The 17,464-nt window shown below is 47.1% G+C and overlaps 1 protein-coding gene across 7 annotated transcripts in view; it reads left to right on the top strand.

Moving 5' to 3' along the window:
- Nucleotides 1-17,464, top strand: part of LOC100120859 (collagen alpha-1(XVIII) chain) — a 128,090-nt gene that overhangs the window by 6,445 nt on the left and 104,181 nt on the right. For all 7 annotated transcript variants that reach the window (XM_016983447.3, XM_016983448.3, XM_016983445.3 and 4 more), the window contains exon 2: nt 2,540-2,634. In XM_016983447.3, the coding sequence (XP_016838936.1) occupies nt 2,540-2,634 (95 nt within the window). The remainder of the gene's footprint in view (nt 1-2,539; nt 2,635-17,464) is intronic.

Below are 17,464 nucleotides of genomic sequence, written 5' to 3'. Positions count from 1 at the left end.
ACGTGCGCGCGTACGTCTCTCTCTCTCTCTCTCTCTCTCTCACGTCGGCTCTTGTTCTTATGCGCGTTTCTGTGCCCTCATTAAACGCATTCTGCGACGACACTTTTTTTTTTGTATAATATACCGGTGATCGTTACTAGAAAACACGGATCAAAAATGCGGATCGAATTTTTTGAACGCCTGTGAGAGCGCTATTTCGAGTGCGTATAAAGCGGCCGCTTTGCTTCTCCGAAGCCGCGCGCCGGCACTCGACTTTGGCGAAGCACGTGCCGCTCTCCCCGCGCCGGTTTACGATCGGTATGTACGTACGTATCGAGAGCTGTTTCAGCTCGAAGGTTTTCCATTTCTGGTGATGAATTTATAGGAGCTCGCGGACGTAAGGGCCACGGTAAATTAACTCGGCTCGGCCTAAATTGATCGCGCTGGGAGCGAAGAATAAATTTTTTTTTTTGGGCGAGGAAGGTTTATGGGCCGGCATCATCGCGTCGATGGCTCGCGCGCGAGTAGGCTCTGTATTTTTATTGCCGAAAGAGAGAGAGCGTCGATGCGAGAGGGAATCTTTTCTCGCGGCTTGTCGGGCGCCAAATTGACTGTTAACGCTGTTGTCGATCGGACGCTTTTGAGTGACGGAGTTACGATTGTACGCTATGTATTTATTTGTTTATTTTTAACTTTTGAACGTACGAGTTTAGCTGCGGAGTTTTTGAAAATTAGCCTTCGAACAACGCGATCTGGATCTGAATAATTCATGCGGGGAGAGATGCGCTGTCGCGATTAGCATATCCCTATAAACGTTAGCGTCGAGAGTAGCCTCGTGCGGTATGTATACCGAATGCTTATTATACTTTCGACGAATCTGCTTTTTACTATCGTAGCGGTGAATTATGCGGACTGCTTTTTCGAGAGTTTCGAATGATCGAGTGGCTGGTCTTACGCAATATCTTATAGTTGAGAAAGAAAAGCGCAATATTTAAACGTTACATTCAACCGGAACCAATCGCATCAGACGAAAAAGACGAGTCCAAAGAATAAAGCGCAGAGTTCAAGGACCCACATCAGGGCAAAACCGGCCTCCCAAGACGAGGCATACATGCATAACTGCGGCGAAAGAACTCGCGTGTGTGTGTGTGTCCTGTCATGTTTGCATTGTGTCTGCGCTTCTGCCTCTATACGACCTTTTTGCTCATACGTACACAGGCTCATTATTTCGCCGATCCTTTATATATCCGCTCTCGGACATTTCACGCAGCCCAATCCGAGCAAAACAGCACCCTATCGATTGCATCACTCCATACGATTCAAGCTCCTTCTCGGCCTACTATACTATATATACCCAAGGCTGCATAGCGCACAGGATGTAGATCGAAGCCGACTGGGTGGGTGTAGCAACGGGAAACGCTGTTAATCAGCGAGCATTAGCGAGCGACGAGCGCTCAATTACATATCCCGGCACGCCTCCTTCCTCCAAAGCCGATCGTTTTAAATACAAACACAATAGCACACGCTGATGTATAACCCCCGGCGCATTATAATCGTCAGTTCGGACGCAGTCGATATCACCGAGAGTAAAGGAGCAAATACTGCTAGCGCGGTTTTAGCCGATACGCGCGGCTTGCGCAAAAGACGTAAGCCGCAGTGATTCACGGCGATCGGCGCGACCGCCCACGCGCAACCGTTCCTCTCTCTCTCTCTCTCTCTCTCTCTCTCTCTCTCCCTCTCTCTCATCTAATTATAGTGCGCCAGAGAGACTCGGTGTAGTGTTTGCAAGCCGTGCATGTGTGTATAGGTATATACGGCTGGCGAACCACGGCAGACACTCCCATTGAACGTCGTTGACACTTTCTCTCTCTCTCTCTCTCTCTCTCTCTCTGAATATCTATATATATACGTACAGGAGAGCTTGTTCTTGCGCCGAGTGAGAGAGAGAGAGAGAGGGAGAGCGATACGGTCGATTGTCTCGGCGGAGTTGCGACGGCGATCGGTTTTCAGCTTCGTTGGGAGAGATATATAGAGGAGGGAGTAGAGGGAGGCTCGATCGTTGGCTTCGCTGTGTGTAAATGTTTTGGCTGCTATACGTGCTGGGCGATCAATGATCTTCTTTCGAGCTCGCGGCCGAAAATTCGAGCTCGGTTTTCGCTTGGCTTACAGTATATACGTCGACCTCCGTTGAATGCCGTAAAAATTCATTTTAAGATTAAGGACATGATGAAATAATCCTATTATACCCTTTATGGAGTTTTCATAAAAGTCGATCCGATAAATCGCGCGAATCCGATGCCCAACCATTAAAAAGGGATAATAAAAAAGATCCGCGCATTCAAAGCGAAACCAGCGCGATCGCGAATTTAAGGGCTCTCGGCGTGTGTCTTTTTCAGCTCCTCCTTCTTAATCGCCGTACCATTCGGGCTTTTTCCTCTCTATCTCTCTCGCTCCTTCCTCTGATTAGCTCCGCCGCGAGCGGCCAATCTTCGCGATAGGGTAGAGGACAAGGAGGACTCTCGCGATGAGCCAGTTATAAGGCTAATAACGAAACAATTAGTTTCAGAGGATCTTTGCCGCCGCTGCTTCTACTGCTGCTGCTGCTGCTATGCGCTGCCGCGAGAGCCAGTCAGGATTTCTTCGGAGATAAAAAGGGTGAGTGTTTTGAGCCTTATCTCGTTGCGTTTGTTTTCCTTTCTTCTTTCGGTTAATCGCGCGATGCGTTACTTTTTACGTTATCGTTATATTTACGGGGATTTCCTGTATCGCGGCCGGATGTAAGTGCACACATATACACGGCCGAGTTAGGCAAACGCACGGGGAGAGCATTTATTTCTTCCAGAATTCCTAATACGCCTCTGTTTGCTTTTCTTTCGCTGCAGCTATCGCACTAAAAGCGCTCTCAGCGCGCTATGAATATTTAAACGAGCCCGCCGCACGTGAAAACGCTATGCGTACAGTAGTACACACGCGCTGCGATGCTGTAAGTAAGTTATAGATGCTTTTGAGTTGGCATTCGCTGCCGGGAGTACTACTGCAGCAGCATTGTTGGATTAAATTTTCATTTTAATTTTATAAAAATTATTCCATCGCTGCAGTGTCAAAATACCGCAAGTACTTCCAAATCAAATTCCACCCAACAGCAGCACTGACCCACTCCGAACTTCTCCCCCATAAAGCGTCAGTGTATTCGACGTGGCTTCGGTATCTCCTCTCGCTGTCAATTACACGCTATCGCTTTCTCCCCCTTTTCGTCCCTCGGAGACTACCGCAGCAGCAGCATCACCACCACCAGCAGCGCACCACTACACAATATACGCACAGAAACAAGCCGGAATTGATGGGCCGATGCTGCTGCTGCTGCGCAACGACTCCGCGGGAATTTGCATCAAACGTCGTCGCGGCAGCCGCTTATTTCCGGTGCATAGCAAAGATTTGCCCCGAGCCAGTATATAGCAGTGCGCAGCTCTTATCGAGAGAGAGAGAGAGAGAGGCAGGAACCTCCGGGATGAATGGCTCCCTCAGGATGCGCGATAACCCGGATCCCCCGCAGGCTTTTACAGATATACTCTCTACTCGCAAGCGCAAGCTTCTTCTCCTTCTTCTTTCCGAATATGGCCTTTTCTGCGCGTTTAATTGGGAACGGGCGTGCGCGCTATACATATAATTCGCGGATTTTAATATGCATGCGTAATTAAATCGAGCGAGTCCGTCGACATTTCCCTGGGCTGCAGTTCCGACGCGGCGGCGCCGCTTGGGACTCTCCGACAGGTATACTCGACCTGCACTTTTCCGAGTTAATTATGGACACTGTGTACGCTGTTCTTGAATATTACTTCGGAGAAGCGTCTTGTTTATCGGGACTTTACACGCGGAATGTAATCCTTCTATATATTCGAGCGAAGTTATAGTGTATAAGAGCGATGGAAACTTTTCTCTTCTCCGATACTTTCGCGGCGCGCGCTTCGTTTATGCGATAGGAGAACGTAACCGCGGAAACTCGAGTAGCCGCTTGTGAATATTGCGCGTTTGTTGTATTACAAAGTAAAACACGAAGAAGAAAAAAACGGAAATACAACTCGCGAGCTTATGCCTTCTTTCGACGCGTATAAGAACTACAGCCCTTAGCGCCCTATTCGCGTATTATTTTTCGACCCTCGCCAGTTTTCCCACTTCTCGGAGCAGGGGAATTTTCGTCCTCTCGGCAAACTTCGCTAAACGACGACGACACTCCCCAGCTGTCTCTCTGTCTCGCTCTTCCCCTCTGCACACACACATATATATATATATATATATATATATATATATACACACTCACACACACACACACACACACATATATATATACACACAGGGTATATATGGGAGAGAGATCCGCGCGCGAGTAAATAACGGAGCGTTTTCTTTGTTTGCGAACGACGTAAGCGCTCGGCTGCTTCTAATTGTCCGGTGCATGCATCGGGGCCAGGATTTCTGCACTGTGTCAACGGCGATGCTCTATTTCTTTCCATTGTGCAGCGGGTGCGTTAACGAATCGTAATTTTGGATCGATTATCGCGTGTTTTACGAGCCGATGATGGTTGCAAACATCAGTCGTATTATCGCGATCGTTTCATAGGCCGATGCGCGCGTGAACTATTATTGCGATTGGTGCGTATCGGGTGTGCATGATTTAGGCGGGTTTTCAGCTCGCTGAGTTTCGCTTTGGATTTTTGAACGCGTGCGGATAAAACTGCGTGAATTCTGCAAACTGAGTGATTTTAGCCTGTCAATATTTGGAAGGCGCAAATAGAAGATCGGATTTGAATCGATTTGAAAGTTAAGCTTCTATTATAACCGATGTATCGCTGATCAAACAACCGAATAGTCTTATAATAAAAAAATTATACCGCTTCCGACACAGCAAAAAAATCCTCTCCTAGAATCCAGCTCCCACAGTCGATAAAACCCCTTCCGACCCCGTAACGTCACCCCGAAAACTCTTCGAATCTCCAGAACACGCAGCGGCACGTAGTTCGACTCGCTCGTGTATACATATATCTATATAAAAGACTCGGGTGTACATCGCTGCAGCAAAGCTCTCCCCGTGGAATAGAGCCGGAGAGAGAGAGAGAGAGTCGCGACGCGTGAAAAGAGAAGTGGGACTCGCTCTAATAGAACGAAAACATTGGGCTCTCGAAAAAAACGGGGGACCAGCGAGAAATTGTGGCCGTAATGCAATTTTCCGGCTTATACGCAAGAGCTGTGTGTATTTATGGCTGTGTACGCGATGATGAATATTTTCGAGACTTTTGAGCGCGCGTCTGTGTTTTTCGTTTAACCTGTGCTGACTGCAGCTTGCGGTGAATCGCGGCGCGAGTATTTATTTAGCCGAACTTTTTCCCGATAACCAAACGGAATCGCCTGATCAAAAGCTCATTTCCGAAAGGAAAACATCGTCGACGAGAGGGTCGTATATTAAATTTTCACAATTCGCAAAATTATCGCATGGTATCATCCGATAAAAACAACGACAACAGCTCGATGAGCTAATTCTCCTTGCGTCATCTCTCCTCGTGTCTACTCTGAATCCATTGAAGGAAAGGGAGTCAAGGTGTATTTACGCGCGACTGATCTATCGCCGCGGTCTATGCATACAGTCATGAGCTTGATTTTTCGCATTGTTTTCGGATCCGCTATGCATACACGCCGCTGATTACTGCGGAATGCAAGGGACACGCGCTAATGGCTCGCCGCGCGGTTTTCGCAGTAACGATTGCGCACCGGGCTATCTTATAATTGCGGAATTTCGATTATCTCGTCCCTCGTTAAAATTTAATTTTCCCGCAAACTAATCGTTATACTCCATTGCGTAAAGGAAAAAGCCCATTTTAGGGTTGAATTAAGAATAACGTAATCCTCGTTACTTAATATGTGTCGAGCGTGCGCGTGCGTGAGATTCTCTGGCTCAGCCGTACACACTCGGTGGATCGAATGCGAAAAACATACGAAATCGCGGAGACGTGATACAGTCGTCGTGTGGACATATTGGGACGCGACGCGCGAGCGTGCTCGGAATAAGCGCAAAACTTGCCGTGTCGTATACCTTGTTTAGCTGTACACGGCTCAAGCTAAATCTCTCTCTCTCTCTCTCTCTCGCTCTCTCTCTCTCTCTTGGCCTTTTCTTCTTCCTCTCCTTTAATCCGAGAGACTTTCGTCGAGGGTAATCGTCTTAATATAGGCCGAAAAGTAAATTTTTTCGCTCGATGGAATCTGCAAGCTCTCGTCCGAGCCATCAGTTCTCCAAATGAACAACGCAGCCGAGATAATCGAATCGGAAAAGCTCGGGGTCGCAATAAGCTTCGATAAAAGCTCGCGATGTGTTCGCAACGCGTAGATATACACGAGGTGACAATCCGGAACGGCAAAATAAAAATCGAGAGAGAGAGATAGAGAAGAAAGAAGAGACGGCAGCTATGCATCGACTCTCGACGTCGAGTCGATTCGTAGCGTGTTTTCCGGGAACGCCTCTTTCGAAAAACGAAAAAGCCTCGAGAGGAAGCGTTTCGCAGCTGGGTGCGCGCGTGTTTTTAACACCTTTTTTTTGTTTTTTCGTTTACTCGCGAGAGCTTTTTCCATCGAGGCGCGTCCGGCATTATTGCCGAGCTTTCGCGCGCATTATCCCTCTCGATCGCCTTTGTTTCTATTGGATTTTTTCCTTCAGTTTAACGCGCGTATTGCTTTTCGTGATTCAATTTGCCGAGAGCTGCGATTCTACGGTGAAATTTGTTGTTGACTCGGATATTGATTCTTCGCTTTGCATAGCAAGAAGCATCTGTGTGTATGTTGGCTTTAATTATTTCTTCGCAGATGACTGGATTCGAATTTGAAATTTTCTTGGCGCAGCTGACTCGCTTCGCGAAAAGGGAAAATCAGTCGACTTTGAGCTTTTGTATTTTACTTCCGTTGTTGTGTTCGCGCTGTAATTAGTTTACATGCACATCACATAACGTAAACAGACAATATCAGCAGCTGTAGCTTGCAAAACTGAATTAGAAAACAAACAATGACATCAAAGATCGAACTTTTTTTCGCTTGAGCTTGACTTCGCGAATCAAATTAAAGCGAAACACCGCAGCAGCTCGTGGAAATTCGAGGCGGCGGTAACTTTATAGCTTTGTACGGAAGCCGTTTCACCAACAGTCCGAATTAAACTTTATTAGCGAAAAGCATCTGTAGCCGATAATGAACTCACGCGATAAACTCTTTCTCCGCTACTAACAACGCTTTATTTTTACGACCAAACAAATATCTCGTGTGATACAGATCGTTTTCCGAAAGAGTAAAAGGAACTCGCGCACTCGATCCCGTTTGACTGCGAAAACAGAAAAAAGAAGAAGTGGAAAGTGCAGTAGCTCCAGTGACACGTTAATGGAAGATACGTCGGCTCGTAACGCCTGATAAGAGCCGAGCGTACAGCGGAGGTAAAGTGCGAAACGGGTTTCGACTAATCGTGTTTAGCCTCGTAATAAGACGTGTGATTTCCGGTTTTATTCGCTCCGATCGATCGATCTCGCGCATTACACACTACTTCTCGCGCTAAAATACACGTCGCGCATTAGCCGAGATAAGACAGCGTATTACAGCACGTCGGTCTTATCTATTATACACATCGCGACGCAAATTACTTTCCTCGACTACGTGGAATTCGAATTCGCCCCTTCGCGGAAATCCGAGAGACTATCGCCGAAGAGAGAAAAAAAGAAGGAGAAAAAACCGATAAATCGACAACGAGAGCGAAAGACCTTCCCTCTCGCGTTTCCCCGAATCAAGCAGCGAATAGCAAATTAGACCGCAAAGCCACAAGCGAGCTTTCTCACCTCCCGGAAAAATAGAGGCGGACTAAAAAAAAGCGAGCGGGGAAAGCACACAACTGTGTAACGAACGGTCGTTACCGGCACGGCGTCGCCGGCAACGTTGCAGAGGACAAAAGGCAGCTCGTAAACAAAAACAGAGAGCTTTCGTGCTCAAGCTCGTGGCCCACATTCTCTGCGGCCCTGCTGCAGCGTACTCGTATGCGCGATTGTGTCGCTCGCTCGCAATTTCGGGACTCGCTTGCTCTCTCTCTCTCTCTCGATCGGTTTTCCACTTTGGAGAGCTGCAACTGCTCACGGCGTTTTATTTGCTCTCACCTGTTCCATTTTGATTCCGGGCTTTGATTATCCACTGGAATTGAGTTAGGGGATGGATAGAGAATTTTCCCCCGCGTGTCCTCTTCTCAAGAGATTCGATGAAAGAATATTTAATTTCGTTAGATATTCTACATGTATAATATAAAGAGGGATAGGAGCACAGATTGCGCGAATAATTGATGCGGCGCCTAAATACGCCGGATATATTGAAATCGAACGTTTGCCGTCGGGCGCATTAGCCAAACGCGAGGAGCTGCTTATACATGCCGCCTCTCGTCATTATCCAGTCATAAACGGCCCGAAAGCATCAATAATTCTTTTGCGGATTATAATTCGCGAAATTTCGCCGGGGTATCCATTACGCGACATCAAGCATTCATGGGACGAGTCGTTGAGTTTTGTTCGCGGCCCATCGCGCGCGACGATGCATTTTTTAGCGAAGCTTCATTAGTAGAGGCTGTTTTGGGGATATAGTAGCGGTCGGCATTTTTCGGGGGAAAAGAGCGGATACGGTGGGCTAAAAGCGCGCGCTTAATCGCTTTTTGCTCTTTTCGCGTATGGCTGACACGAATATTGCGGGAGATCGAAGATTTTCAGGGGGCTTTTATGCGCTCGGTGGATCGGAAAAGTGATTCTATTTTTCAATGTCTTATTCGATGTCGGCAATTAATTGAAAAAATAATTTCAAAAAAAGTTACGCCGCTCAACTATAAGACCGAGCCGACCAACTTAAAGCCGGCTAATCCGTCGATTAAATTTTCCATAGGCAGCAGCGTTACATACATCAACTTGCAGAGAAAGCTCACCGCGCCGGCGGCATCCTCTTTCTCTCGTTTTTCTCCTGGTATATTGCTTTATCTTCTTTATGGCTCATCGTGCTTCGCTCGGCCAGGCCAAGCCGCTAAACCATCCTCATTCTTCGCCATTGTATTTTACGACGCGAAGCGAGAAATAAGTGCGCCGCTGTGTGGGTGCGTGCACTCTTTTATCGCACGGCTGTTCTCTCTTTTTTTTGTCGTCGTTGTCGTCGTTGTATTTCGCGCAACTTTTGGGTACATAGCTCGCCGAAAATACCGGGACGCGTGTACACTACGCATGACTGGGCTTGCGGTGTCGATCACCTGATGCGCTGGGGTTGGAGCTTTTGTCTGTGGTTTTTTGACGTTTGAGGGGAAAAATGTAAAGTTATTTTTTGAAGCATTAATAATTCTTCATTCGAAGCTATGAGAAATTCCTATTTGCGATCGTTATAAATTTATGTACTGCATATGTACAGCCGACCGCATTGTCAATTACACGGGACAACCTGCTCGATAAGAGTCGCGAGTGATTCAGCGGGAATAAATCAACTTAACTTTTAATTCTCCTCGTACTCGTATACATACTCGAGAGTGAGAGCTGCAGTCGTTATACCTATAATATGCGCAGCGTGTGATTGACGAAGTGGGTGCTTTAAGTGATTTAGCATCCCGTTTTCTCTGCGGCTCTGCGATTTCCTTTTACAATAACGCGACGAAACGATTAATAAATTTGTTTACCTTGATCGCCGGTATAACGAGCGTTTACAACACGTTCTTTTTTTCTTCTTCTTGTAATCGAGTATGTAGCATGAATTTTTTATCAAACCGTGATCTCGCACGAGATTGTATGCCTTTTACGACCTGCCGGCGCCACTTTTTTTATCATCGATCGATATCCATGTCATCAGCATATCAAAGTGACTTGAAAAAAGGGGAAACAAGCATCAACAATCGCTACTGGAGACTTTACAAAGTCACTCCATACGATAACTACGCGGCGAGTCTCGAGGACACTTCACGAACGTCCGGTGCGCGACTGGCACTCCAACATAAACATTTGGGATCTAGCGCTTTCCGCGAGTGTTGCGTACACACTTTGCGTTGGCGCTAGATTCGTCTTTTCATTTGCGCGTCTAGCGGTGCGCTTTATAATCCGAGAGAGTCTGAAAAACCTCGTGTTTTTTGTTTGCTCGCGTCGTTGCGTTACAGTTCCTGGAAGTAGTTTTCCTTTATAGGTTGATCGAGTTTTTTCTCTTCCAATGAAGTAAAGCGATTGCTTGTCGCGTCGCAGATTATACTTCTGAGGCGGCTTTTTCTATATCAGTGTCTTGAACAAAAAAACAAGTAATACAAATTTTTACCGAACAATAAACTCCCCAAAAATCCACGTAAAACCCACGTGTACCTTACACCACACAGAAGAAAATTCCTTCCCCGTATAAAAATAACTCTCGCGCGACCTGCCACGATTGAACTCGGCATCTCCTGCGGCATACATATACCGCTTCTTCTTTCCCCGTAAAAGTAAACTTTGTTCAGCCACACACAGAGCACGAGCAGCTTCGCTGCAGGCAAGACACGAACGTAAACGCTGCGGTCTCTCCTGGAATCGGCAATGCGCCGCCGCCGCCGCCGCCGCCGCCGCAAACGTCGATATGACATCTGCGTGTGCTCCTCCTCGATAAAAGTCCCCGCGAATATAAAAACGAGCGGAGGTCAGCCCTGGCCCATACGATAAGCCGAGCAGCAGCAGTGCGGCTTTATGGTGCTGAGCGAGCAGATACCACGCACACACACACTCGAGTTGGGCAAAATGAAGCGGCGCGATAACTATATACGTGTAACCTGTATGTCTATGTACGCCGGGAGCACGTGTGCAAAGTCGGAGTTAAGCCAGTAATTTCGAGCTTTAACGTCATTAATCAAGCGACTTTTCTCTGCCGGGATTATCGCGACACGGATTTTCCGAGCGGCGCGCACCAGCTTGCGCCAGAGAGACGGGGTTAGCGTACCTTCATCTGCGAAGAATTACGCGCCCGGGGCTTTTTTTCTCTCGTTTGCGGAGATCGCGACTCGATAAGGGGCCGGGGATTCGTGGGATCGAGTGTAATTAGGTGTGGAAAGCTGTTTTCATAGAGTTGCCGCGATTTATCGTGTAGGAAATCATTTTTATTTCGAATATAATTTCGGTATCTCTCGCGTATTGCGGACTGAATTACACTCGGAGAAAATCGAAATTCAATATTGAACGTGCTGTGCAATGATTTGCTGGTGCGTTTGAAAATGCGAAGAGCAATCTCGCCGAGTAATTGCGCTCGTACATTATTTACCAAGAGTATGTACTCGTATAGGCAGCAAAAAAGTCGAAACGATATGATTCCCAGAAACCATCGCGATAAAACGACACCGACGCTCAGCCAGTCAGTATAACAGTAGCAGCAGGTGTCACAGGGTCGCGCAAAAAGCACGTCCCTGCTGCAGCCGGTAATCTGGTCTCGGCTTTCTATATATAACACACAACACATAGCCCTCGAGATTGCCGCGCATCGGCTTACGTGTTCCTCGAGAGATCCTCACGGTAAGTTGATAACGAGATAAGGTCTCATCGGTTTAGCATAAATTTGCATCGACCGCTCGGGAGCCGCCTTCCTATATACTATACATCAAGGACCGCTCTCTCGCGTAGATGAAAATGATATGCAGAGGCTATGCATCACGTGCGGCGCGAGCGACGTCTTAATCGGCTCGATTATGAATATTAAACGATTGTCTCGGGATATTAGTCGATTATCGATGAGGTGTCTCTCTCTCTCTCTCTCTCTCTCTCTCTCTCTCTCTCTCTCTCTCTCTCTCTCTCTCTCTGTTTTAATGGACTCGTAACAATCGTTTTTCATCTTTTTTATCGTATCGACTGCCGCAAGTGTGTCAAGAGGGACTCGGTTATAAGTATAGGGCAATTTATTACACTTTTCTCGGGGATCGGATTACCGTGAAGCAAAGAGCGAAGGTAAAAACGCGACAGTTTCAAGAGCTCGTATAATATAGTACGAGACGAATTAATCAGGGAAAATTAACTGCGAACGCGCTCAAATGAATCGCGGCGTTTAATTATATCCTCGGGAGATGGAAACTTGCGTCGCAAACTTATACGAAATCTTGTATACGCAGGCGCGCGGTTTAGTCGCTAGCGAGAGCAAACGCCAGTCCTACTTAGCGTCGGACTTTGTTATAAGCGTGCAGCGCGGTGCGGAAACATCGTATCAAGACAAATAGCGCGCGGAACTTTAATTCGGCCGGCTCAGCTTTGTGTCTCTGCGGTGATTTCACTCTTTTGAATTTCCCGCGCGTGCCAGTTTTGAAATTCTCTTTCTATGTTTGCAGTGTGTGTGTGTGTGTGTATGTATCGGAAGAAAGTTCGCCATTATGTGTACACTCGAATGAAAACTCGGCCCGCCTAAATTCCAAACACTCGCCTTGACGTGTGTGTGTGTGCGTACTCGGGAAAACGAGCTATAATATCACCTGCGGGCTAAGCAGTTTGTCGCCGGCGTTTAGTTTCGTATACACGTTCAATAGTTTCTCTCGCGCGGAAACTCTCTCGCGAATTAAAACTACGATTCGATAAACGCTTCACTGCAAGTTTTACGTATTCCGTTAATTTCATCAGCACTCCATAACGTATAAGCGTGGAATTATATAGCTCGACGACACAGCTCTGCAAAAATATATACTCGAACGTCATCTCCAGGCTCGAGACTCTCGTGCGCCGCGAGTTTTCGATAAAACTTTCAGTGCGGCGTCGGGATGCTGCGACGCTCCTCTTTTTGTCCCTCCTATATTTGCTCCCGCGTCCTCTCGACTCTTGTCTCGTTCTTATTTGCTCTCTCTCTCTCTCTCTCTCTCTCTCTCTCTCTCTCTCTCTCTCTTTCTCACTCTCTCTCTCTCTCTCTCTCTCTCTCTCTCTCTCTCTCTCTCTCTCTCTCTCGACGATCGCCACCTGTCTCAGCCCGACTATGCATACTTGTATGCAGCCCGACGTCCCCGCGTAATATCGGCCGTGTGTGTGTGTGTGTGTGTTTGCGCTGAAGCACGTGTCGCACGAGCTGCTGCCTCTGCTGCACACGTGCAAGTAAATGCTTGGGGTAGCGATTCTGAGGAGGAGGAGGAGAAGGAGGAGGAGAGAGAGAGAGAGAGAGCTGCTATAGTGGATATCGTTTAATTAGTGATTACAGATGCTGTGCTACAGGTTCGGGAGAAACCAGGAGATTTCGTTGATTGTTTTCGAGGGGAAAAGGGAGTCCTGCATACGCGAATATTTTTGGGAGGCGTCGAGAAGGTTGAAAGTGGAAATTCGTGTCGATGAATATTTTCGATGTTCGTCTGGATAGTGTATTTTTGAAACATCTCGAACAAGCCCCAGTATGAATTAACTAATGGAAAAGTTATTTTCTAGAGACCTATTTACGTATATAACTGTCGGATTCGTGTAACGTCGTTAGCGGACTTTTGACGCGTACGTTATTCACATATCGAAAAAAGCTCCTTCAACCAAAGGAACATCTCGTTGAAAATTTCAGCGTCGAATGTCCGTAAAACCACGCGATGATAAACAAAAATTCCAGAAATATTTACGATGCCAACGCGTGCAGGTTATTCGTTCGATTTTTCGTTCACATTAGCAGCAGCAGCGGCAGAGCAGTGCACGCGTACGTTTTGCGAAAGCGCATACTGATCCCATAAATCCAACGCGTAACATGACAGTCCGATACGGTGCAGGTCAGGACTCTCTCGCTTCCTCTCTCCGTTCGACAGCGTGACAGCTCTCTCGCAACTGTATCGATGTCGAGGTGCAAAGTAGCTTTTTTTTCCTCTGTGTTATTTTTTCTCGCTCGTCTAAACACGTTATGACGGCTATTTCCATCGGCCTCGCGATTAATGCACTTGCTGACCCCGTTACGTTTGTTTCTCGCTCACTCTCTCTCTCTCTCCAAAGTTCTGAATTATCGCTTTGACGTTTTTCCGATTCCTGCGTCGAGCGTCAATTATGGATGGGCTATTGCAATTTATTCCGGATCGATTACTGTATTCACACATCTCCGTATCGAGTATAGAACAAATAAAAAGACGTTCGCGAAGCATAACACACAGCGTCGTCGGAACTTTCGTCCGCATAAATTTCCAACTTACCACCAGGCAAATCGCTCGATAGCGTGAAAAAATAACGAGCATACATAATGCCCACGAAGTGGCCAGTTTATCGTATGCGCCTCTCTCGCGAATAATGCGAGAGCGGCCCCGCGGAACATGATTTACACGGGCCATCGGGAAATTTATTCAGTTTATGAAGTTGATAAAGATCGCGGTGTATCCGACGCGAGAAGGTGTATCGCGCGAGCTGCTATATATACAACGGACCATTACGTAACGAGTGAGAGAGAGATGCTGCTTTTCCCGCGGCAATTTCTCGCGAAACTCGCTTGTTTCCCTCCCGGCTATTTGTACAGGAAAGGATGTGACGCGCGTCGGGAAATACTGCAATCGAACGCCGCGGGATTATTATGTGTGCTTTTGCGTTAATAACCGCCGACGAAGAGATGGTATGACTTTTTTCACGAGAAGCTTTTCAGTGAAAATAACAGTCGTATTATTCGTCATTCGGTCAATTTAAAAATTCACGAGCCGGCTTACGGAAGCGAAATTTCCGCGCAACTTAAAGTTGAATCGAGACTGTTTTTGGCGCGATGTTTGGCGAAAACAATTTTAATTGCAATTAGCGTAGGGAATTCAACCCGCCACTTGGAGAGCAAACCGTAAACTTCAAAACGAGCTAGCTTAATTCTGAAGAGTTAGCTGCAATTTTGCGCAAGCTCTCGCAACACACACTATATGCTTAATGTAAATGATAAAATTGGAGAAATTTTCAACCTCATGCATAAACCGTTCGATATTCCAGCAGCTTCTTATTTCTCCCAAAAAAGCTCAGACCCATCCGCCAGTCAATTTAAGCTTCTGGATCCATCACCATGAAGTGCATAGCGTCGCTATATACTCGTCAAAAAACAAAGAACTCGTCCCCCCCGCAGTGGCGAAAAATGAGCTCCTCCGCACCGCAGAGAATGAGAGAGAGCCACCGCTCTCGAGATCGTTTTTCGCAAAATATTCAGCAGACGAGAAAAAATAGAGCCAATTACACGCGAGACGAGGCAGCTCTACGCGAAAGAAAAGGCGTCGCGAGCCTGAAAAAAGATGTTCAGCCGCGGAAAATGGCCATTGCGGCTGGAATTTGCCCCGAGAAAAAAGAGACACGTACAATGCGCAGTTTGGAGGTCTGCCAAATGAAACCGAAAAATTACGCGGCTCGTTTTCTCTCGAGCGCAGGATTATTCCGATCCTTTGAGATGCGAATTTTTGTGTATGCGGTTGAAGTCCTTCGAACAATTTTTAATTTTCCCCCGCGAGTTTTAGCCTCGAGCCCCAGATGGACGTTATATCTCTCGCTGATTTTTGAGGAAGCGAGCAAAAAGCCACTTCGAGAACTATTCGCGAGGGAAAGTTTTCATATCCCTGAACTCAAACGTAATTTTCCGGTCAGCGGATGTAGCGATGCGTTTTATTAAATAAGTTAGCCGTTTATTTTCGTACGACCGCACTGCACATCGTTCGCTCGTACTAAGAGTGTAAAAACGAAGCTACACAAAATTGTCAATCGCGGATTCATCGAAAGTCACGTATCCGTAATTGCGAGCTAATAAAGAGTAAGAGAGGGCGAGTCGAAAGTCGCTGGGGATAGAGGGAGGCAAACAGTGGAAAGTTTATTCGGCTCTGCATGACTACGTAAAAGTTTCTATCTACGTGAGGGGATGGCGAAGTTTGATTTAAAGATCTTCGACGTGACTTAAAATTCCCTTTCGGAGGCCAGCGCGAGAACGAGAACACTGCGCGAATTCCGGGGGGCACTTTCCTCGCTATCTCTCAGCCTCTGCAGGAGAGAGAAAGCGAAGCTCTCGATAAGAGCGCGGAATTGCGAGTGGAGGAATCGTATATATAGCTACTACCCGTCCTCCGGATGAACTTTACTCGTCGATCTCTGGCTCCTTAATTGTGGCTTGGATAGCTTCATGAAAGCGATTTTTAGGAGCCGAGTATGGCTTCTTATACCTCTCTCTCTCTCTCTCGAAAAACAAACGGACGAGCGGAATCGAAGTTGAGTTTTCCCTTATCGATATCTCGTCGATTATATTCGAACCGGCGATTTTCTTCTCGACTGTCTGTGTATAGGCTCTATCGAAAAAATCGACAGAAATAACACGACGAGGCTGTGATGCTCTCTCTTCCAGCAGGCGTAATAAAAATCGCGCGATCCCCAACTCTGCATTCGGCCGCGATCCATATCCGCCGTCCTATTCCCCATTTTCGCTCAGCGCGGACGATAAATCGACGCTTCGTGACGTATCGCTCAGCTGCCAGAGAACGAGAAAGAGACAGCGAGTACCCATCCTACAATTGGCTACGTCGAATGACTGATCCCTCCTTATCGTCCTTCGCCGCGACATCTCTCGCGTGACCGCTTATTCGCGTCTTTGCCTTTGACGCGCGCAAAAAGCTGCGGAAGCAGATAATCGAGAAGAGTTTGAATTCGAATTTCCCGCGAATATCCATCCCTGAGATATTACTACGTCGTTTGTTTTACAGCCGGAGCCGCGCTTTCGTTCCTTCGTTTTCTCTATCTCTCTCTCTCTCTTTCGCCTCGAGCTTTTAGTATCTGTCTCATTCACTTTTATCGCCAGCATTCGCCCTGTACTATCTTTCGCTTTTGCATGTCTTCCGCGGGAGCTTTTTTTTCGAACGCGATTTATTTTTACACCTTTCTTTGACGTCGCTCGCTCTCTCTGCTTTTTTCGACGCCGCCGCCGAAAATATTGCCGGAGACTTTTACGAGCGACGCGTCGAAATCGTCCTGCCTCTATACACGGACATCGTTCTCGGCGTTTCGGAAAAGCCCTTTGGAAAATTTAATCTCTAAATTCTCCGCTCCGACGTCCGTTGACCGTTCGTTAGAGCCCATCGTCGGCAAACAGCACGAAGGTACCTCTTAGACCTCTCTATCTTTCCTCCAAAAACGTAAAACATGCGCCTCTAAAATGCGGGCACGGAGCTCCATGCGCACCCATTCGAGAGCCATTATTTCGAGATTTAGTGAAAACTCGAGAGAGAGGCTCACCTTCGTTACTTACAGCTCACGGCTTACTTACAGCTTTATGCTCGCGCATAAAATCCTCCCTCTCTTTCTTATCGTTCGTACCTTCTTTTTTTACGCGTCGCTCTTTTGCAGCAGCAGCTTCGTCGTGTTTAGCCTCGAATTTCGAATTTTTTTCACTTTTCCTCGCGCGGCCCGCGGGCTCGCTAATTGCCTTTTAAACTTTTGAGCGGCACTCGTAACTTCCTTTCGGCTGCCCTTTTCCTCCTCGGATCTATTCTCGCGGCCGACTTTTCTTCTTCGGGATGTAGGATTAT

Source organism: Nasonia vitripennis, chromosome 3, assembly GCF_009193385.2.
Source record: "Nasonia vitripennis strain AsymCx chromosome 3, Nvit_psr_1.1, whole genome shotgun sequence".
NCBI classification, from domain to species: domain Eukaryota; kingdom Metazoa; phylum Arthropoda; class Insecta; order Hymenoptera; family Pteromalidae; genus Nasonia; species Nasonia vitripennis.
This window is presented reverse-complemented; position numbering and strand designations above follow the sequence as displayed.